The sequence below is a fragment of the Misgurnus anguillicaudatus genome, chromosome 14, assembly GCF_027580225.2.
Source record: "Misgurnus anguillicaudatus chromosome 14, ASM2758022v2, whole genome shotgun sequence".
Classification (NCBI taxonomy): domain Eukaryota; kingdom Metazoa; phylum Chordata; class Actinopteri; order Cypriniformes; family Cobitidae; genus Misgurnus; species Misgurnus anguillicaudatus.
Window position 1 is genome coordinate 16,968,095 of NC_073350.2, and position 19,527 is coordinate 16,987,621.

General features: G+C 37.7%; 1 protein-coding gene across 1 annotated transcript in view; it reads right to left on the reverse strand.

Moving 5' to 3' along the window:
* suclg2 (succinate-CoA ligase GDP-forming subunit beta) overlaps positions 1-18,781 on the reverse strand; it is a 139,020-nt gene extending 120,239 nt beyond the window's left edge. Inside the window, exon 1 of the mRNA XM_073875962.1 lies at positions 18,619-18,781. Within this exon, the coding sequence (XP_073732063.1) occupies positions 18,619-18,702 (84 nt within the window). The 5' untranslated portion in view covers positions 18,703-18,781. The remainder of the gene's footprint in view (positions 1-18,618) is intronic.
* Between the last annotated feature and the right edge of the window lie 746 nt (positions 18,782-19,527).

Here is a 19,527-nt window from a genome sequence, read left to right on the forward strand (position 1 = left end):
ACATTTTACATCACTATGACACTACCACAGATTTTATACTGGTTTACCATACTGTACACTCCAAACAGATCCCAGTAACTGAAGTCATTAGCTAACACGTGAAATAAATGTTCATCTAGTTCAGATAAAACACAAGTGATCAGATTTTTATATAAACACAGGAGAAATCAGCAAGTCATCTGTATGTATATGGTCTGCGTATGTTGTGAGATATACTGTGTATTTTAGGATAGTAAGCTGCGCAATGCGTCGGGAAAAAAAAACAATAAACAAAGTTTTAAACTCATCAGATCACATCATTTAATGGAAAAGTAATAGAAAAGATGAATCTGTCTAATTAAATATTAAGTAAACATGCGTCAGAACAACTAGATTTTTCTAAATGTGAACATTTTTGGATTTAAACTCAGTCAGTAAAGTAAGTTACCGTCATTACATTGGTACAAGTTGGTAGTGTTTCACTATATAACACAACTCCTTAAAGGGACACTCCACTTCTTTTGAAAATAGGCTCATTTTCCAGCTCCTCTAGAGTTAAGCAATTAATTTCTACCGTTTTGGAATCGATTCAGCTGATCTCTGGGTCTGGCGGTACCACTTTTAGCATAGGTTAGCATAATCCATTGAATCTGATTAGACCATTAGCATCGCGCTCAAAAATGAACAAAGAGTTTCAATATTTTTTCTACTTAAAACTTTACTGTTCTGTAGTTACATCGTGTACCAAGACCGACGGAAAATTAAAAGTTGTGATTTTCTAAGCTAATATGGCTAGGGACTAGGGGTGGGCGATATACCGGTATGATAGTAATTCCGGTATTGTGTCACGCCATTATATGGATTTTGCAAAACCGTTGATACCGGCGTTACATATTTTAAATTATATTTTTGCACTTATTAGGGTTCCCGCGGGGTGTTAAAAAAACTAAGCTTCAGAAAGTTATATCTATGGCCTTAAAACACCCAGATCTTCATCCTAGGACTTAAATTTAACTTTATGAATGTTATTTTTTTAAGACCCCGCGGGAGTTTACCCAAGTCTTAAAAGTCATACCTCCGTTCCCGAGATGCGCTGTCCACAGAAACACAAAACAAAAAGCTCCGATCGCACTTCAATCCATTTTTAATCATCATTTTGTTTAAGAGGATGCACATAATAGTGCACGCAAATCCTGCCAAAGACTATATTTCAGGTGTTGTGATCTGTATACAGCGAGTTTGGCGAGAAACAAGCCCGTGGCTTACCTAAGCATTACCAGGTTCTGAAACATAAGAGGACCCAGAAGCGAACAAAATCAACACTGCTTTATTGAAAATCAACTTAAACAGTCGGGCTGTCGAGTCCCAAGACACCAACAGCGCGTCAACAGTGTTATACATTTAGGAGGCTTTTTTTACCTCACTGCTTCAAAGTCGTTTAAAGGCGGAGTCCATGATGTTTGAAAGCCAATGTTGATATTTGAAATCACCTACACAAACACGCCCCTACCCCAATAGAATCTGGACCTTCGGTTGATAGACCCTGCCATACCATGGATGCAGCAGGCGCAATGATATTAGGCAGTGCCCAAAAATAGTTTTGTAATCCTTTCGAAAACCCTTTTTGTAACTTTTAATAGCAGGGGACTATTTTGGGGCACAGCGTAATATCATTAATAAAATATCGGAACTCTTTGGTCATTTTTGAGCGCGATGCTAATGGTCTAATCGGATTCAATGGATTTTGCTAAGCTATGATAAAAGTGGTACTGCCAGACCCAAAGATCGGTTGAACGTATTTCAAAAAGGTAAAAATCAAGTGTGTAACTCTAGAGGAGCAAGTTAACAGTAACTAAAGTCATTTGCACAGTGGTGTTCGGTTGAGTCATTTGTTTACTTTTGGGCCACACATTACCAGCTGCTAATTTCTCCTACTTGTGCACCTTTACAGCTTGGTTGTACTGGTGTTGCTGACATGCTGCACTTGCTCTCAGGTGTTGTTGCTCGTTGCGCGTTAGGGAACGTAAATGTGCCATACGTCATCACGATGATCGCGTTGCTATATCGTTTATATTACAAAATGACTTTTTATCATGTAAAAAATTATACAGGTATTATCATGGACTGGATGATATGGCACACCCCTAACACAAACTAAGGAACTTTGACTAGTGGTTGTTATTTTCGAGCATTGCACTGTTACTGTAACAAGAATCTTTTAAATGTATTTTAATTTATGCATTATTAAATGTGCAATGTGAAATTTTTGCCAATAGCCTCAATAAATGGAATTGCAAACTGAGACCATGCCAGTCTCCACATATGGCACAGCAAGCACTCCCATATGTCCACCACAGCAAATATTTATGTATTACGGCCTTTACTTTTGTGAAATTATGCTGGGAAAAAGATTTTTCAGGTCAGCAACTAGGTCAACAACAAAAGATAGATTACACTTTCAAAGCCAAAAAGCACAAAAGGAGAACGATAACTACAACTGAAAGATCCCGAGGCTATGTCAGTGAGGGGGTCCATCCATTCAAAATCACAGTTCATTAGTAATAATAATAGCAGTAAATATACACATTCTTTTTCATCCGAAGACACTTACGGTGCACTTTAAAGAAACACTGTAACACTGACAGTCAACAATTGCATAAACAGACAAAGAGTTATTGAAACAGGTTGTGTGCTTGCTACTGAAAACGTCCAATACATTTTAGTTCCACTCATAAATCTGAATAAGAACATTCAAACTTACACTTACAACCTAAACAGTCACAAGATAAAGCAGACGTACATCTACCCACGGTTAGAAAAGCAGAAAAGTGTAAGAACCCGTCAGAGAACTTCTAGACTAAGCCAGCAATCCTAAAGCGACCTTATTCTGTGACCTAAACAGAAACATTTGGTTTTCTTTAAAGTTTGTATCCTTTATTATCATTGAAAAAAATAGCATCTCTGGATCCTTTGGGAAGCCAGATGTCTCTTAAGGACGTGGTGGCCCACAGCAGATCTTGACTTATCGCTTGTCCTCACACAAAGGTGGGAGGACAGAGGAAAGCTGTGGCAGCAGTTGCATCAAATTCTGCAGGCCAGCAGATGCTCCGCAAGGCCCCTACAACAACTTTGGAAAGTCGGGCACAAAGTTAAGATTGCAGAGCCTTTGTCTTTCTTATGAGGACTCATTAAATAAAGTGCATTGTGCTGATTTGTTGAGTAAAAATGGTATTGAAGATTTATCTCTGTGCATATGTATGCATGCACTGTATCTGTCTTTTGCATAAAGATTAAAGCGCTGCGAATCTTTATAATTACTGGAGCAATACAATAATGCAAAGAACGACCCTTTCTTCCCATTCAAATGGATATAAAGATAATTTGCAAGACGAGACTTTGGAGGTAGGGCTTAAAAACCATATAAGTGTGTCAACTCTATAGCACTGGAGAGGGCCTGCAGCTTTTGAATGTAATAGACTCCTGGCTCAGTCATTACTCTTATAACCCTATTCAGATACCAGACCTGCTTCTCATTAACTTTGACAGATAGTAAAAACAGCATGTTGAAATGAATTGCGTTCGGAGGCCGTATGTACAAAATGATGTTGAGACGAGGGAAAACAAGTAAACAGTGAACCAAATTATTTCTGCTTGAGTTTATATACTTTTATCTAAAAGTAAAAATGATGCACTGGTTGGGGAACACATTTAACAAATCTGCAATGTGACGTTTTTGAGTCAAATAAACTACTGGAAATAATGTAGGGCATAGTGGATTAGTTTGCTGGGTCATATAAATTAGGCTATGATGTCATTAGCAAATACTGTATACATTTTACCTGTCCGCATGGAAATAAATTAACATCAAAAAATAAAAATAAGAAAGCACATATGAGTCAATGGAAATTATGTTTAGCCCCTAGGTCTGCTTTGACATTATCATGACTGGGATGCACATTTGCCTTATCAGCAGGACAGGAGTAGACAACCTGAATCAATACCGGATTGATTTTTAAAAGAGTTCTTGTGGACAAAAAGAAAATTAAATTAAGAAACACAACTGCTTCCCACACCTGGCAATATTGGTTTTAAATTTGCATATTCATTAAAGGGTATTTACAAATCTGTACTGACCAATCCAATTCTGCAGGGAGAGGAAGAGAAACTTAGGAGAGCTTAATGAAAGAGAACCAGAGCTTCTTGAGGTCTTATAAAGATCACTGCTCTTCCATAGTGAACACTTCAAGATGTTTCATGCCATATTTATTATAATATTCTTTTGCATGTATCACTTTTTTGAATGTATTCTTTTTTTGCCATATATCACCCCTCTTTTTAAAAGACTCAGGCATAAGTATATAAAAATATTTACACTTGTAACTCTGCATTGTGTGCTAATTCTTGAGCTCATTATAAGTATCCATTGCTTGACAAACACTATATAAGAACTGGCTCAGTTATGTGGTATCTTTCATACTGCAGTCACAAACTAGTTGTCTCCAAGGGTTCAAATCCTCATTCCCAGTCCCAGATCTGCCCTAAACCCTTTAAAATGACTATTCCTAATTATCACCTCGAAATGGTCACACATTTAATTAACGTTATGATTTAAGAAATAAACACATTTTTCCATTGCTGATTGTAACTATGCTTTATTCAAATATGATACCTGACATCGGTCCATTAAGCATACCGTGCTGCTAGTGAAGTGTTGAGGTTACTTAAGTTACTATAAAGGATTCTAAGGGGCTGTTTACACTACAAAGTTTTCAACCAAAAACTGAAAACCTTTTATGCGTCTTGGCTGTTCGTTTGCACAACAATGTAGTTTTTCGGGTCATTAACATGCAAACTAGAAAATTGGGTTCAAAGTGCACATTTTTGAAAACAATGCCGTTATCGTTTACATGTAAACAACAAAATGCAAATTTGTGAAAATGCACACATGAGTATTGCGTGTTAAGTCTAAAGTAGGGTTGGTAGGTAACTACTAGGGGACTTAAATCCTGCACCTAAAAAAGCATACGGTAAAGAACCATGAAAATCTAAATATTTTACAATTTCAGCCATGTGTGTTTGAGTTAAAGGTTTAATTCATTTTCTTAAAAAAATCCAGATAATTTACTCGCCACCATGTCATCCAAAATGTTGATGTCTTTCTTTGTTCAGTTGAGAAGAAATTGTTTTTGTGGAAAACATTGCAGGATTTTTCTCATTTAAATGGACTTTAGTGGACCCCAATAATTAACAGTTTTAATGCAGTTTAAAATTGCAGTTTCAAAGGACTCTAAACGATCTCAAACAAAGCATAAGGGTCTTATCTAGCGAAACGATTGTCATTTTTGGCAAGAAAATTCAAAAATAGGCACTTTTAAATCACATCTTCTCGTCTTCCTCTGGACCTCACGTAATACGTCATCACGTCAAGAGGTCACGGATGACGAATCGAAACTACGCCCCAGTGTTTACAAGTGTGGAGAAAGAGGATCATTCTGACGTTGTTGTATGTCGAATGATAATAATTAATGTCTTTGTGTCATATATGTGCGTTTCATATATGTAACACGTGACCTTTCGACGTCATTATGCAATTACGTTCGTGCTGGCTCATCACACAGCCGGAGGAAGAAGAGAAGTTGTGGTTTAAAAGTGCATTTTTTTATTTTTCTTGCCAAAATGACAATCGTTTCACTAGATAAGACCCTTAGCCTTGTTTAAGATCGTTTAGAGTCCTTTGAAACTGCTATTTTAAACTGCATTAAAACTGTTAATTATTGGGGTCCATTAAAGTCCATTACAATGAGAAAAATCCTGGAATGTTTTCCTAAAAAACATAATTTCTTCTCGACTGAACAAAGAAAGACAACTGTTTGGATGACATGGTGGTGAGTAAATTATCTGGATTTTATTTTTAAGAAAATGGACTAATCCTTTAAACTCAAAAGAGTTTAATTCCCTCTTGTTGCATCCTTCACTACCTGGGTTTTGAAAATGCCCATTACATACTGTAGGACTTTAAGAATCATGAAATCATGTTGTGAAGGGTTTTTTGGTTCACCAAACACATTTCAGATTAAATGAAAGAAAATAGCATGTGCCTAATGGAACAAATAAGAAATAATTTTAATTTGGGACATCAATATTCACGCTTGGTCACAATGTTGCAAAATGAAGGAATTGTTATCAGCTCGTGCTGAAGAAATGTTTAAATGAAGTCAATTGTGACCTTTGAGAGCTCTTTGATTTAGTTTAAAGGATGGTTTTAGCATCTGTCATCCATTTGACAAGGTTAGGTGAGCGCTGGATGAGCGACAGCCTTTGACAAGTTGACAAGAGACCTCCGTCAGGCCATGATGTGTGCATGAATCTCAGCAGAGCATGCTGTAAGATTTGAATGGCAAAGATCACTGGATACACTTTCAGCTTAATCTCATAGGCAGAAGGCAACTCTTTAAAGATGTGAAATTTTGTATTTAATTGCAATTTAATAAGAATTCGTGTAGGGCTATCCAAGGAGAGAGTGGAACTGGAACTGATCAAATAAATCTCCAGGGTTTTTCCTGCATAGAGATTTTGGAGGCTGCCACCTTGTCCAAATTTCGTGCCGCCTCTGGCCCTGGACAGGTTTCTCGGTCATGTCTCTTCACGGAAAACATAAACAATCCTTGCACTCTGTGGATTATCATTTGTAAGTGCAGTTGCGGCCTTACGTCATTGTGGTGGCGCTGTTTTGTTGTCAGCACAGTGAGAAATGGACTAGGGGTGTTACGATTCTCCAAATCATCGTTTCGATTAAATTTTCGATTCAGATGTTACGGTTCAATTTGATTCTCGATTTTTACTTTTTTTAAAGAACAGGTTCCCATGCTATCTTTTAATTAACTGGGTGTAGCTAGCTAAGTTAAAGGAGGTTGACTCACAGCACTCAACACGTTTGTTTGTTTTTTGCTTGGCAAGCCGACCGGACGTGACATAAGGGCGTGGCAGCATCGACAATTCCCTTTTTTATTTGAAGTTCGAGGTTGTGATTAATTTCGATCGATTTCAATTTAAAATTGAAATCGTAACACCCTTAACGCGGACTAAACTTTACAAAAACTTATGGAGTAAACTGAGCTATATTAGGTGCTATTTTGGCCCTGCCCCAAATGGCACACTCCAGACTTGTGAACTTCCTCCTTACAGTCCACACTTTGATGACATCATGTAGTGCAGACCTTAGGGACTCTTTATGTGAGTCGTATTTTGGGACAGAATTGAGAGCCACGCCAGGAATAGGAAAAGAAGTGGCGTGAAGTCCTTCTATGCGTTGTCTGATTGCTCTTTCGCAAGGACTTCTGGGTTGGTAAAGTGTGAAGAGCCTGCAGCAGTTCGGGTTTCGCTGAAGACCGCATCAAGGGTGCAAAGGGGGCGCTGGTGAGCACACTTTGGAACGTACAAATTAGGGATGGGCACGAGTACTCCATTGCTGGAGTACTCGAACGTGGCATCGATGATCAATTACGAAAACGATGATCATGTGGGGGTTTTTTACTTTTTTGTTATAGCGGCATGTGGATGTCTGGTTAGCATTACAAGCGCCTGTGCTAGTAAAGACTGGGTGCGTTTTTGACGTTGTGTTAAGCTACGCAGACCGGCGTATGACATCAGTAACGTTAACAAGCATGATTCAAAAACAAACAGATAAAGTCTGCACACTCGCTCTGCGGCAACCCGCCGATCCGCGCAATGCTGTGAGGCCGAACACATTTCACATCACTGAGGCACTATGGTTTAAAAGGATGCCATGATTTTGGGATTCACTTTGGTAGGTTGAAAATACAGTCAGTCAGATGCAAAATGTACAGGGTCGTCACAAGTTCCATCATATCAACTCTTCATATTTAAACATCAAACGTCAAGAGATACCAGAGAGCCATACAAGCATATCTTGACTGAGAACAGGTGAGAGAATGACACTACACAACTAATCGCTGAAATGATAGCAAAAGCTGCTTAATGTTATCAGCTTGTGCTTTGAATGGATGTGTTTAAAGGCGCGCTGTTTATGGTACACTTCCACAGCGGGAGTATGTACTGGCCTTTCTGTCCAGTACATAACTTAGTTTAAGTCTTGCATTTTGTGCAGATATATGCACGTTGTATAATACATTTATGTTGTATATAAGGCTTAATATTATGTAGAGTGTGTCATAAAGAAAGAGCATTATTAACCCTTTAGTTTCACTTCATCACGCAGCTTTTCCTGTCAGAATTTTCTGTTCAAAACATTTAATTCATTAATAATCTAGTATGTGTTCATTTTTCTGTCATAGTTTCTTCAAAATTACGTTTTATTTGAGTGTTTTTAATAAAAATATTTTCATTTTCACCATGACATATACGCCTCGCCCCTTTGATTTCCCCGCCCCCAGTTAATCGAGTACTCGTTTTTCAGACCTATGGATTAATCGAAATGAAAAAATGACATAAATGCACATCCCTAGTAAAAATGACAGATGGGACACCCTAAGGACTCTAAGGCTAAGCGAGCACATACAATATAAGGCCACGAGACCGAAAGTCCACATAAAGTGGGGCATTTGGGACAGGACCATTAGCTATATTTCATGGATGTTGTGCAAGTGAATCACTACTACAGACTCAAGTTGATGCAGTAATGTTTCAAGACCCAACACTTTCAGAAAAATAGTTCAAAAATGTTCCCGAGCTGTTAAGGAGCAGAACCCTTTAAAAAGTACCTATATGGGTGATTCTCACGAAAACTTGGTTTTAAAAATGTCAAGCATGAAAATGTAAAAATTGCTTAAATTTACTTTTTTCCCACCAGACATTGAAAAACAAAGTCTGGAGTAAATGGGAACATTAATTTAAAAACTTTTACTTATCATTTAACACTTCTTGTAACATAATTTAAAAAATTAGTCCTACAAAATCGCATTACCGCAACACTCAGAAAACATCAACACTGACATATTTTCAAAATGACATGACAAACCTGAAAAAACATAATTTGGAGATTCTGCACATGCATTTAAAATCAAAGTATTATGCTTCTATTAATTAAATTAACATTTAATAAGCATCTGTTGCGGTAATGATAATCAAAATGTCGTGTAAGCATTCTGACAAGACAATATTTCAAATTAACCGTAAAAAAATGATCTTACCTGGTAGCCATCTTGAAGTAACTGGTCCATGTGCTTGGTCACTCAAAATCAACCTTTATTAAAATTCTGTATGTGTGCTTAAACTGTTCTCAAAAAGTGTTGCGGAGGATGAGAACATCAGGCATGGACACATCGTTTTCCTAATTTTTCTTCATTATTATTATACATGAATATTCAGTAAATATATTTTCTGTCATCTAAAGTAGTCTAGCAAAACATCCATTTATTTTTTTTCTTAATATTTTTGTGTTAATTTGATTAAATTACAACATAACGCATGTTCAAACACAGCCGGACACATTGCGGTAATGAGAATTTCAGCAGAAAATGAGATAAAATTTCCAATTATAAATGCTTATGTTGAAATCACACATTGTGCAAGGTAGAACACAGTATTGTGTTAATTCTGATGCTTTTTAATGTTACTATATTACACATTTTAAAGCTAAAATCATTAGTGCCGTGGTGTTTCAATGGTTTCGTGAGAATCACCCATATACATATCTATACCTAAATGGAACATATTAGGTAAGGGTACTGCCTCAGTGACAGTTTGGGACCATTTTTAACAATTTTTCTGACAGTGTAAAATGAGACTGTTGATTCATGAGTGCAGGCCACTGAAATATCCGACTTTAACTTTTCTCATCAACTACTGATACAGCTGCTATATCACAACTTTTAATTTTCTGTAACACTAAATACAGCCTCATCATAATTAAGAATTATAAGAATTATCCCAAATGGACCGGAATAGGAGCCCCACGAGAGCATTGAAAAAATGCCACCTCTCCTTCAAAACACTGCCAAAAGTCCTATGAAAGATTGACGCCTTCCTAAATTATTGAAAATGCCTAAACAGCCCTCATGAGCAACAGAAATGGCTATTAACCTTGGCGAAACGATATTTAAATCCGGTTACGGCAAACTTGCTCTACTGTATCCCTGGCGGCCAGGAAATGTAAATGTGTTCTTGCTGTGGACAGATGGGAGAGACGCATGCTGTTTGAAGTTCCTGCACCAGAGGACTCGCACCCTCCCACCCTCGCTTAAAATATTCAGCACGCAGCCTCATCCCACAGACTCTCCTGCTTCTGTTTCAAAACTCCAGTAGTGCTTCTCAAGCTGCCGCAGTAAAGTTAGGCCAAGCTTTGACGTCTTTGCGTAAATATTTTTTCTCTTCCCTGCGAACGCAGCCGCAAACATTTTTTTGGCAAGGTGAGGGGAAAAACAGCTTTGGGATTATCTATACCTCCAGACAGGAATTTCTGAGCCAAGCTTTGGCGTTATCAGACATCACCCATCTCAAATCTGTCTCCTTTTTCATTATTGTCATTGACCAGCCATCTTTCATTTTCAAAGTGTCACAATCGATGGAGCTGAATTCATTCTGAATTTGCAATCTCTTTTTGCCCGTCTTGGGTCCCGAGCGGCACTACAGCTGATTGGCTAATCGTTGCTGCTCATCTCTGAAGTAAACAGACGTAGTAAAAGCTCAGGCACTGCGGTAGAAGAAACCCGAGTGCAAAGTTCAGCACGCTTTGTGACGAAACTATCAATGCATGCGGTCACTAATTGAATATAAAGTTCATTGATCATTGTCAGCAACTGGCAGACAGCCAGACTCCTAAAGAGATGAAGAAATATGGATTTGATCCAAACGTCAGAAGTCCAAAACGAAAGAAAAATGCTACTCTAATCTACATCTCATTAACGTCTGAATCACATCGGTGGTTTCAAGACTTGCTTTTGAAATTACCCGTGACCTTCACACATATAATGTGGGTCCTTTTCTATCATCTTTTGGAATGACTTAATAATCTTCATGCTTTAAACATCTCACAGCATAAAGATGTCACTTTTTCTGATATCAAACAAGCCTTAAAAAAAAAACATTTCAGTAAAGATAAAATAAGTGCACTTGACTCTATCTACCATGATCTCATTAAAGCAGGGCCCTTGCTCAGATGGATGAGGCTTGTACCATGTTGCAGCGGGTTGCATCTCATTATACAACAGAAATGAAAATATATGCCAGCTAAGCACTCTGTATGCACTACTACTTCACATCTTATAGCAGTGTGGACTGCACTGAGTAATGAAGTGATGCCCTATTTACTGAACTGATGTTGATCCAATGTCATTTTCCTATGTGGAAACTCACTAAAAAACTTCAAAAACTCCAGCTAAGGGACAAAACTGATAATGATAAGGTCACTATGTAAGTTACTAATTTAATGAATGTAATGAATATAGTAATTTGACAGTTTAATTGAAATAACATAAACTTGTATAAAGTAACTTTTGTCATGGCATCATTCTGTATTTTGGGAACAGAATCAATAAACTGATTGTCATTGAGACACAAAATCAGGTAAGTCACAGTGTTAGATGTGAAATCACTGCAGAATGTCAAATATGTCCTGGGTACAAAGATTTATGATGGTATGAAAATTTATGGGACACCTTACCTTTTTGTGAACTTTTTTTAAAAAGGTGAAGTATTTAAGACTCATGGAAAAAACTGAGAAATCTATTACAGTGAAAGAGATTTATTGTGAAGCCTGTAGTGTGTGTGCGAAGAATTTTACCATTACATTCGGCTCAGTCATTTTGCCTGTACACTTCTGATAATTTGGTTTGCACGTTGTATTTTTTAAGATCTCACAAATTGTGGAAGTTTGGAATTTTAGATTCTCCAGCGTAATCAGTTAGGATAAAAACAGTCATTAAGACACAGCTCACTTTTATGAGCATACCTCTGATGTCAGCTGGAAATGTGAAGCTCCTTACCATGTTTAAAAGATTCGCTAACAATGCAATGCTAACAGAAGTTAACTTACAGGCTGTGAGTCCAAGCGGGAGAAATTATGATAATGTCGGTCTTGTCTACATCACCAATCCCAGGAAGTAAACTGTTGCCTACAATCCATGTGTTTGTTCTAGTCCAAAGCCCCATTCGGACGGGATTAGTTTTACAGGGGGACCTCTGAGAAACTCGTGCTGTATTTTTAATCCTGTCCGAATAAGCCATGTCTGTGTTTTTCTGTGACGACCTCCGTAAGAATTCCAGAGCAATTTACATACTGTTTTTCGAGGAACTCAGAGGTCCTTTGAGAAATGAAATGCTGTACGGATGCAAATGTCTGTGTTTGCCCGCAATATCTTTTGAAAACGTGGTTCTTGTCGTGTTTGACGTCTAACTAACACGCTTATATTGTACTTCCTGAGTCCCATTCATTCAGATATGGATGTTTTTTCATTTGGAAAAATAAAATAATTAAATCAAGACGAGCTGAATATTAAACACTGTAAAGACTGGACACTGTAATATCAGTATAAAGTAAACTCAACCTCATTTTGTTTAACTCCAGAATGGTAATGTTAATTAATAAAGATAATAAATTGTTATTAATCATTATTTCTTCATTTCTTTGGGTTTATTATAAGCAGCAAGTTATTTAAAATACGTAGGCTACTTTAGTAGAATTTGTTTAAAGGCGCTCTAAGCGAATTGACGCGTTTTAGACCATAAAACATTTTTTGTTACATACATCAAACATCTCCTCACTATCTGCTTGCTGCCTGTCCGCTGATCAAACTGTAAAAAAACGTGATCTCTGTAGACAGCTCAGGTTCGACAAACGGCAATATCAACATAGTGGCCAAACCTAGCACAACAAAACATAGCAAAGTGTTCCAGCCAAAAAACGACAAGAAAGATTTGGGGGTGGGGGTTTGTTCGCGTTCATGAAAGCACGGACGGGAGAGGGAGGGGGAGGCGTTACCTACGCTCCGTTTGTTTGAAAACAGTTCAAACATCAACAGGAAGTGACGTCGCACATTATTCGCTTAGAGAGCCTTTAAGTTATTTTGTAGGGGTGTAACGATTAACCGTGCAAATGCTCGTTTTCTCAATGAATGAATTTGAATGAATTACCGTGAAATCCAGGCACATCCTAACGCCAGGGGGCGCTCCCGTGCAGAAAATTCCTTTGTGCCACAGAGAAGTAGCATTACGAATGCTATTCCAGGAAATGTCTACAGGAATATTTATATCACTGTTCTTCAAATTGTTACAGGTATTTTCATGATAATAAAGAATATTTTAAATGATTTGGTTTAACAAGTGTTGCTTTTTTAAATGCACATTATAAACGACTCCAACTCGTTATGATTTTAGATTGATAAGGACTTCCTACTGACCAAATGCTGTAGTATACGCACAAGCTGTGCATGAAACAAAGAATCGCAGCCTTGCGATTCAGAATCGATTTCAGACAGGCATTTTTAATGGGACACACGGTTGAATCGTTACATCCCTATTATTTTAAAGTTAAATAAGTTAAATTAAAAAATTACATGTTTTGTTATAAATTTACATTTAAAGCAAAATATCAAACATTACAAACACGCGTATCCGGAGCACGTGATCTTCTGCAATGGCCAAATGCATGTCACAGACGTCGTCGGGGACACGTTGAAACTTAAACGTCGTTTGGAAAACTAATCCCGTCCGAAAAGTGCTCAAGAAACAAAACGAGAATTAACGTTGTAAACGATAGCTTGTGTCATTGTTTACTTTGGGGTAGGTACCTTTTCATATCGTTAACATGTACTAACACACTGACACATCAAAGGTGAATCAGACAATAGGTGCTCTTTAAATCTCATATGAAAATGATGACGGACTTCGGCTCTGTGCCGGCTTACAGTCTGTGCTAGGGGTGTGACGAGACAATCCACGAGACGAGACACGAGATTGGGTTCACGAGACAAGACGATATTTTTACACTTTTTAAGAAATCCTCAATGATAAAATAAATCAATAAGAAACTGAAATCACGTTATTTTAAAATGTTTTAACTAATCAAGGACTGTCCCTAACAATTATTTTGCTAACTGATGAAGTAATTTGTTATTTTGGGTAATAAAAATAGACCCAAGTGAGCAGTAGCCTTTAAATTACATAATAACGAAGATGCAATAATAATTGCTTCAAATAAAGTCTTAAAACCAAGTTACATTAAACAACATTACATTAACAAACACATTACATTGGTGGTCTATAAATAATAAGCATTATGTATTATAACAAATGAAGCCTGCAGGGGGTGATAGTGGACTCTTGCGGACGCTATCTTCACTTTCACTAGACGGAGAAACGCTTATTTTTAGCCAAACAATGTTTAAATGCATTTGAATATTTAATATATGTCCATTTCTTTACAATAGAAATGATACAGCTACTGTCATTTTTTTAGAAAGAACATGCAGACATTGAATCAGACATTAAATCATGTAAACTCTGTGTGAGGGTTTAATCTGCTGAGACTTCACATCTGACACTGATCAACAGACATACACAACGCGTCTCAGACTTCACACGAGTTCCCAAATGAACATTATTGGAATCCCAAACAAAAAGCACACACTAGTGTTGGGCGATATGCCCTATTTTCAGATCGTCCTATAGTCAGCCTGTGAGATTGGCGATACACGATATTATCGGGGGGCGTGGCAGTAGTTTACTCTTTTTTTATTTGTTCATTTTTACTCATTATAACAAGTCACTTGATGGGTGGACAAAAAAAACAAGACCTTAACACCGTCATGACCGCAACCTTCTTAAAACTGATGCCATTAAAGCGAGCGCGTCATTAAATCCCTATCATGATTACTTAATAACTGTAAAAACATGCATCTGCACACGCACACACACGTGCGCAAATACAAACTATTCAATGCATTTATTTAGTGCTGTTGCAGAAGACTACACGTGTCAAGCAGTGGTGCTCTCATGAGGTGCCTTTTTAAACGCATCGGTCCAGCGGAACGCGATCATATTTTAAACACAATCATATATTAAACACGAGGGACGTGTTGCTATAACTCATTGAAATGCATATCATAAACAGGATTAATACCTAGTGATCTGACTTCGGACAGAGCGCAGCCCTCTGCACGTACGCGAGAGTGAGAGAGAGGCGCTAATATGCAGCGGGTCATATTTTAAACAAAAAGTAAAGTTTGCATCAGCTCGCATGAAACGCATTAAACTGAACAAATAAGGATTACTACTTTAGTTTATGTTTAGACTGCGGACTAGTGTTGGGCGATATGCCCTATTTTCAGATCGTCCTATCGTCAGCCTGTGAGATCGGCGATTTGTGATATTATCGGGGGGCGGGGCAGTAGTTTACTCATTTTTTGTTAATTTTTTACTCATTATAACAAGTCCCTTGATTGGTGGACAAAAAAAGAACAAGAGCAACGCCGTAATGACCGCAACCTTTTTAAACCTGATGCCATTAATGCGAGCGCGTCATTAAAACCCTAACCATGATTACTTAATAACTGTAAAAACATGCATCTGCGCACCCACACACATGTGCGCGCACACACAAACAATTCAATGCATTGGTTTAGTGCTGTTGCAGAAGACTACACGTGTCAAGCAGTGGTGCTCTCATGAGGTGCCTTTTTAAACGCATCGGTCCAGCGGAACGCGATCATATTTTAAATACAATCATATATTAAACACGAGGGACGTGTCGCTACAACTCATTGAAATGCATATCATAAACAGGATTAATACCTAGTGATCTGACTTCGGACAGAGCGCAGCTCTCTGCACGTACGCGAGAGTGAGAGAGAGGCGCTAATATGCAGCGGGTCATATTTTAAACAAAAAGTAAAGTTTGCCGCAGCTCGCATGAAACGCATTAAACTGAACAAATACATAAGGATTACTACTTTAGTTTATGTTTAGACTTCGGACAGATGCGAGAGCGCGTGCACATGAGACAGAGAGAAGCGCAGCTGCTCATGACGCGGCATGCTGGATTTAGTGGTAGAAGGAGACCAAGACGCGCGCATTAAGTGCAGGTACGTGCAAGAAGGAATTCTCTCTTTACAAGCTCTCCGCGTAAAGTGAAGCCCACAAACCCTCATGTGAGGAAAAGCATGCATTGTGGATGTTAATATAAAACTATGATGATAATAATAATAACCATTCGCCAACTATCGTCATGACCTATCGCCATGAAAGCCTGCCATTGGCGATATGTCTGAAGATCGTCGATACACGATACTATCGTCTATCGGCACAACCCTACTGCGGACAGACACGAGAGCGCGTGCACGTGAGACAGAGAGAAGCGCAGCTGCTCATGACGCGGCGCGCTGGATTTAGTGGTAGAAGGAGACCAAGACGCGCGCATTAAGTGCAGGTACGTGCAAGAAGGAATTCTCTCTTTACAAGCTCTCCGCGTAAAGTGAAGCCCACATGTGAGGAAAAACATGCATTGTCGGTGTTAATATAAAACTATGATAATAATAATAACCATTCGCCAACTATCGTCTTGACTATCGCCATGAAAGCCTGCCATTGGCGATATGTCTGAAGATCGTCGATACACGATACTATCGTCTATCGGCACAACCCTAGCACACACTAAAAGACAAATATAATGCATGCACTGTAAAAGGTTCAAACAGAAAGCTGCATGCTGTGGAGGTCACAAATGCAGGCTGCATACGTCATCAATGTTTATTTCAGTTAATTAACTGAGCATTACATTCGCAAGTCGTGAACATATTACACAAATTTGTGATTAACTAAATAATTGGTAAACTTTATAATTGTTAATATTCTCTAATAAGACAATCTTTATGATGTAAATGCAGTCTACAAATGCGACCTCCGAAGGATGCAGTCTTTTATCTGAGAAACGGCCAGCATTTCACTTCTACGAGAAATCTTGTGACTTAATTAATCTCGCGAGACACATCACACTCCTAGGCTGTGCTATTTATTTAGCGCCTTTTTAAAGTGTATTTCGATACGGCAGTCATGGCACAAAGCAGAGCGAATGTAGTTCATAAACATAAAAACACTTGAAATTAGGCCTGTGCTGATTAATCGCGCAAATGCGCGTTTTCTCAATGAATGAATTTGAATGAATTACGGTGAAACGCCGCCACATCCAAAAGCCAGAGGGCGCTCTCGTGTAGAAACGCCATTTGTGCCACAGAAGAAGTAGCATACCAAACACTATTCCAGGAAATGTCTAAAGGGATATTTATATTGCTGTTCTTCAGATTGTTTCAGGTGTTTTCATGATAATAAAAATATTTTGAATTATTGTGTTTGGCGAGTTTTGCTTTTTTAAATGCACGTTATAAACGACTCAAACTCTTAGTGGTAAGGACTTCCTACTGATCACAGAGCCGTAGTACACGCACAAGCTGTGTGGGGCTAATATTGCGCTGTTGAGATCATGTTTACATTTAGGCATTTGGTAGACGCTTTAAACCAAAGCAACTTACACTGCATTTTTACCAATGTGTTCAAACCCATGACTATTCATGCTGCTAACGCACAGTTCTACCAGTGAGCTACAGAGGAGCACATGACCAGCTGAATAATATTAAACTCATTTCAGTAATCCCTTCCTATTGGACACATTTGCCTGCACAGTAATAAATCCTTAGAGACTGTGAAAAATGCATATCTACAATGGCATCAGTAACTTAAAAATTTACAATGATGCACACACACTATGCCTCCAAGTATTAGCATCCAAGTCAAAGGCAACTCATATTGGCAGCAAAGCATTACAGAGCCCTCAGAAAATGACTAACTGTATATCTTTAAGGATCTTCTGACATGTTTCATTACAAAATACACAGGGAACTGAGGATGTCATCACAAGAAATCAGACTCAAAATAAAGCAACGGTAAACTCGGATTCAGCACAATGTCAACACTGATGAAAAAACCTTGCATTAAACATAACAATTTGTATCTCTCTTTAGCTTTTATTTTCAGCCTAAGGACAATATTCAAGCACAACCTTTGACGGTAAATGCTATTGGCCAGCTCAGCAAAAAGTGTTTCAACACTGTTGGGTCAAAGGTTGACAGATGGACTTGATATTGCCAATTGCTCCCTAACACACTGAACAAAGTACACAACTGAAGGTGAAACAATGACAAGAAAGCTTAAGAAAAAAGTGCACAAAAGCAAGCAAAGACTAACAATGAATTCAGAAAGTTATCTTTCTGGTTAAGACCTTAGAAAATAATCCTCCTTACAACCAGAACCATTAAAATATACTTAGCAAAAATTCATTTTGCAGTTAAAGTGCACATCAATTTACAAATACATTTGCTGACTGGTTAAAGGCTGAAGTACATGTGACATATTGGGAAATAAACGAATGATTTCCTCTCTCTATAGCAATTACCTAAAGCAGAATGATATTTTATGCATCATCAAATCCCGTTATACTATCTACTTTCATCACTATGCAGCATTAAGCAATGAAACTATGTGCATTATATTCAATCATGAATCTGACAGCTCCATGCAGGTCAAACTATCGTCAGAGATCGCACGTGTCACGCAATATAAATGTACTCTTCCATTATGAATAAACGTGAAGATGAATCGCCGCGCTGTTACCTTGTTTCTGTTAACAAACAGATGTTTATTACTTGCTCCTCGGAGTCCTCTTACTACAGCCTGACATGCCATGGATGCCGCCATGTTGAACCGGAAGAGAGTGCTGAAGCGCTGACACGTGTACGCGCAAGAGTGACGCTATGCTGAGTGTGTGTGACAGGTCTGGAAAAACTTGTGTGTCAGGATTACACCAGGATTTAAGTGAGAGTTTATCTGCCTTGAAGACAATAGTTTGTTTACCTGTATTTACGTATGCTAAGGTAATATAAAAACTGATAACACTTTACAATAAGATTGAATAGTAAACATTACCTAAAATAAACAATATGTTTCAGCACGTATTCATTCTTGTTAATGTTAATTAATGGCAATAGAGCTATTCATGTTAGTTCATGGTGCATTAACTTAAAAGTTAAAAGTTATAGCTTGATTTTATAAATGTATTATTAAATGCCTAAATTAACATGAACTAATATTAATAAATGCTGCAAAAGTAGGCTATTTTTTCATTGTTTGCTAATGCATTAACTAATTGTTAACAAATACAACATTATTGTAAAGTTTTACCTTTTTGTAAATATATATTAAACATGTAATTGTGTTTAAAGTCTATGTGAAGTGTTCTGTGTAAAGTGCATATCTGAGGACAATATTTGTTTACACGCATACATTTATTTTTATATTATATATAAATTGTGTGTTTTTTATTTTATTTTTTTCGAATAAGTTATTTATTTAAATGTATTCACTATATAACTTAAAAAAGCGGAAATATCTACTGTACAGAGACAGAGTAAATATTAAAGGGGCAGTTCACCTAAAAAGGAAAATTATGTCATTAATTTACTTTCCCTTATGTTGTTACAAACCTGTATAAATGTCTTTGTTCTGATGACCACAAAGGAAGAT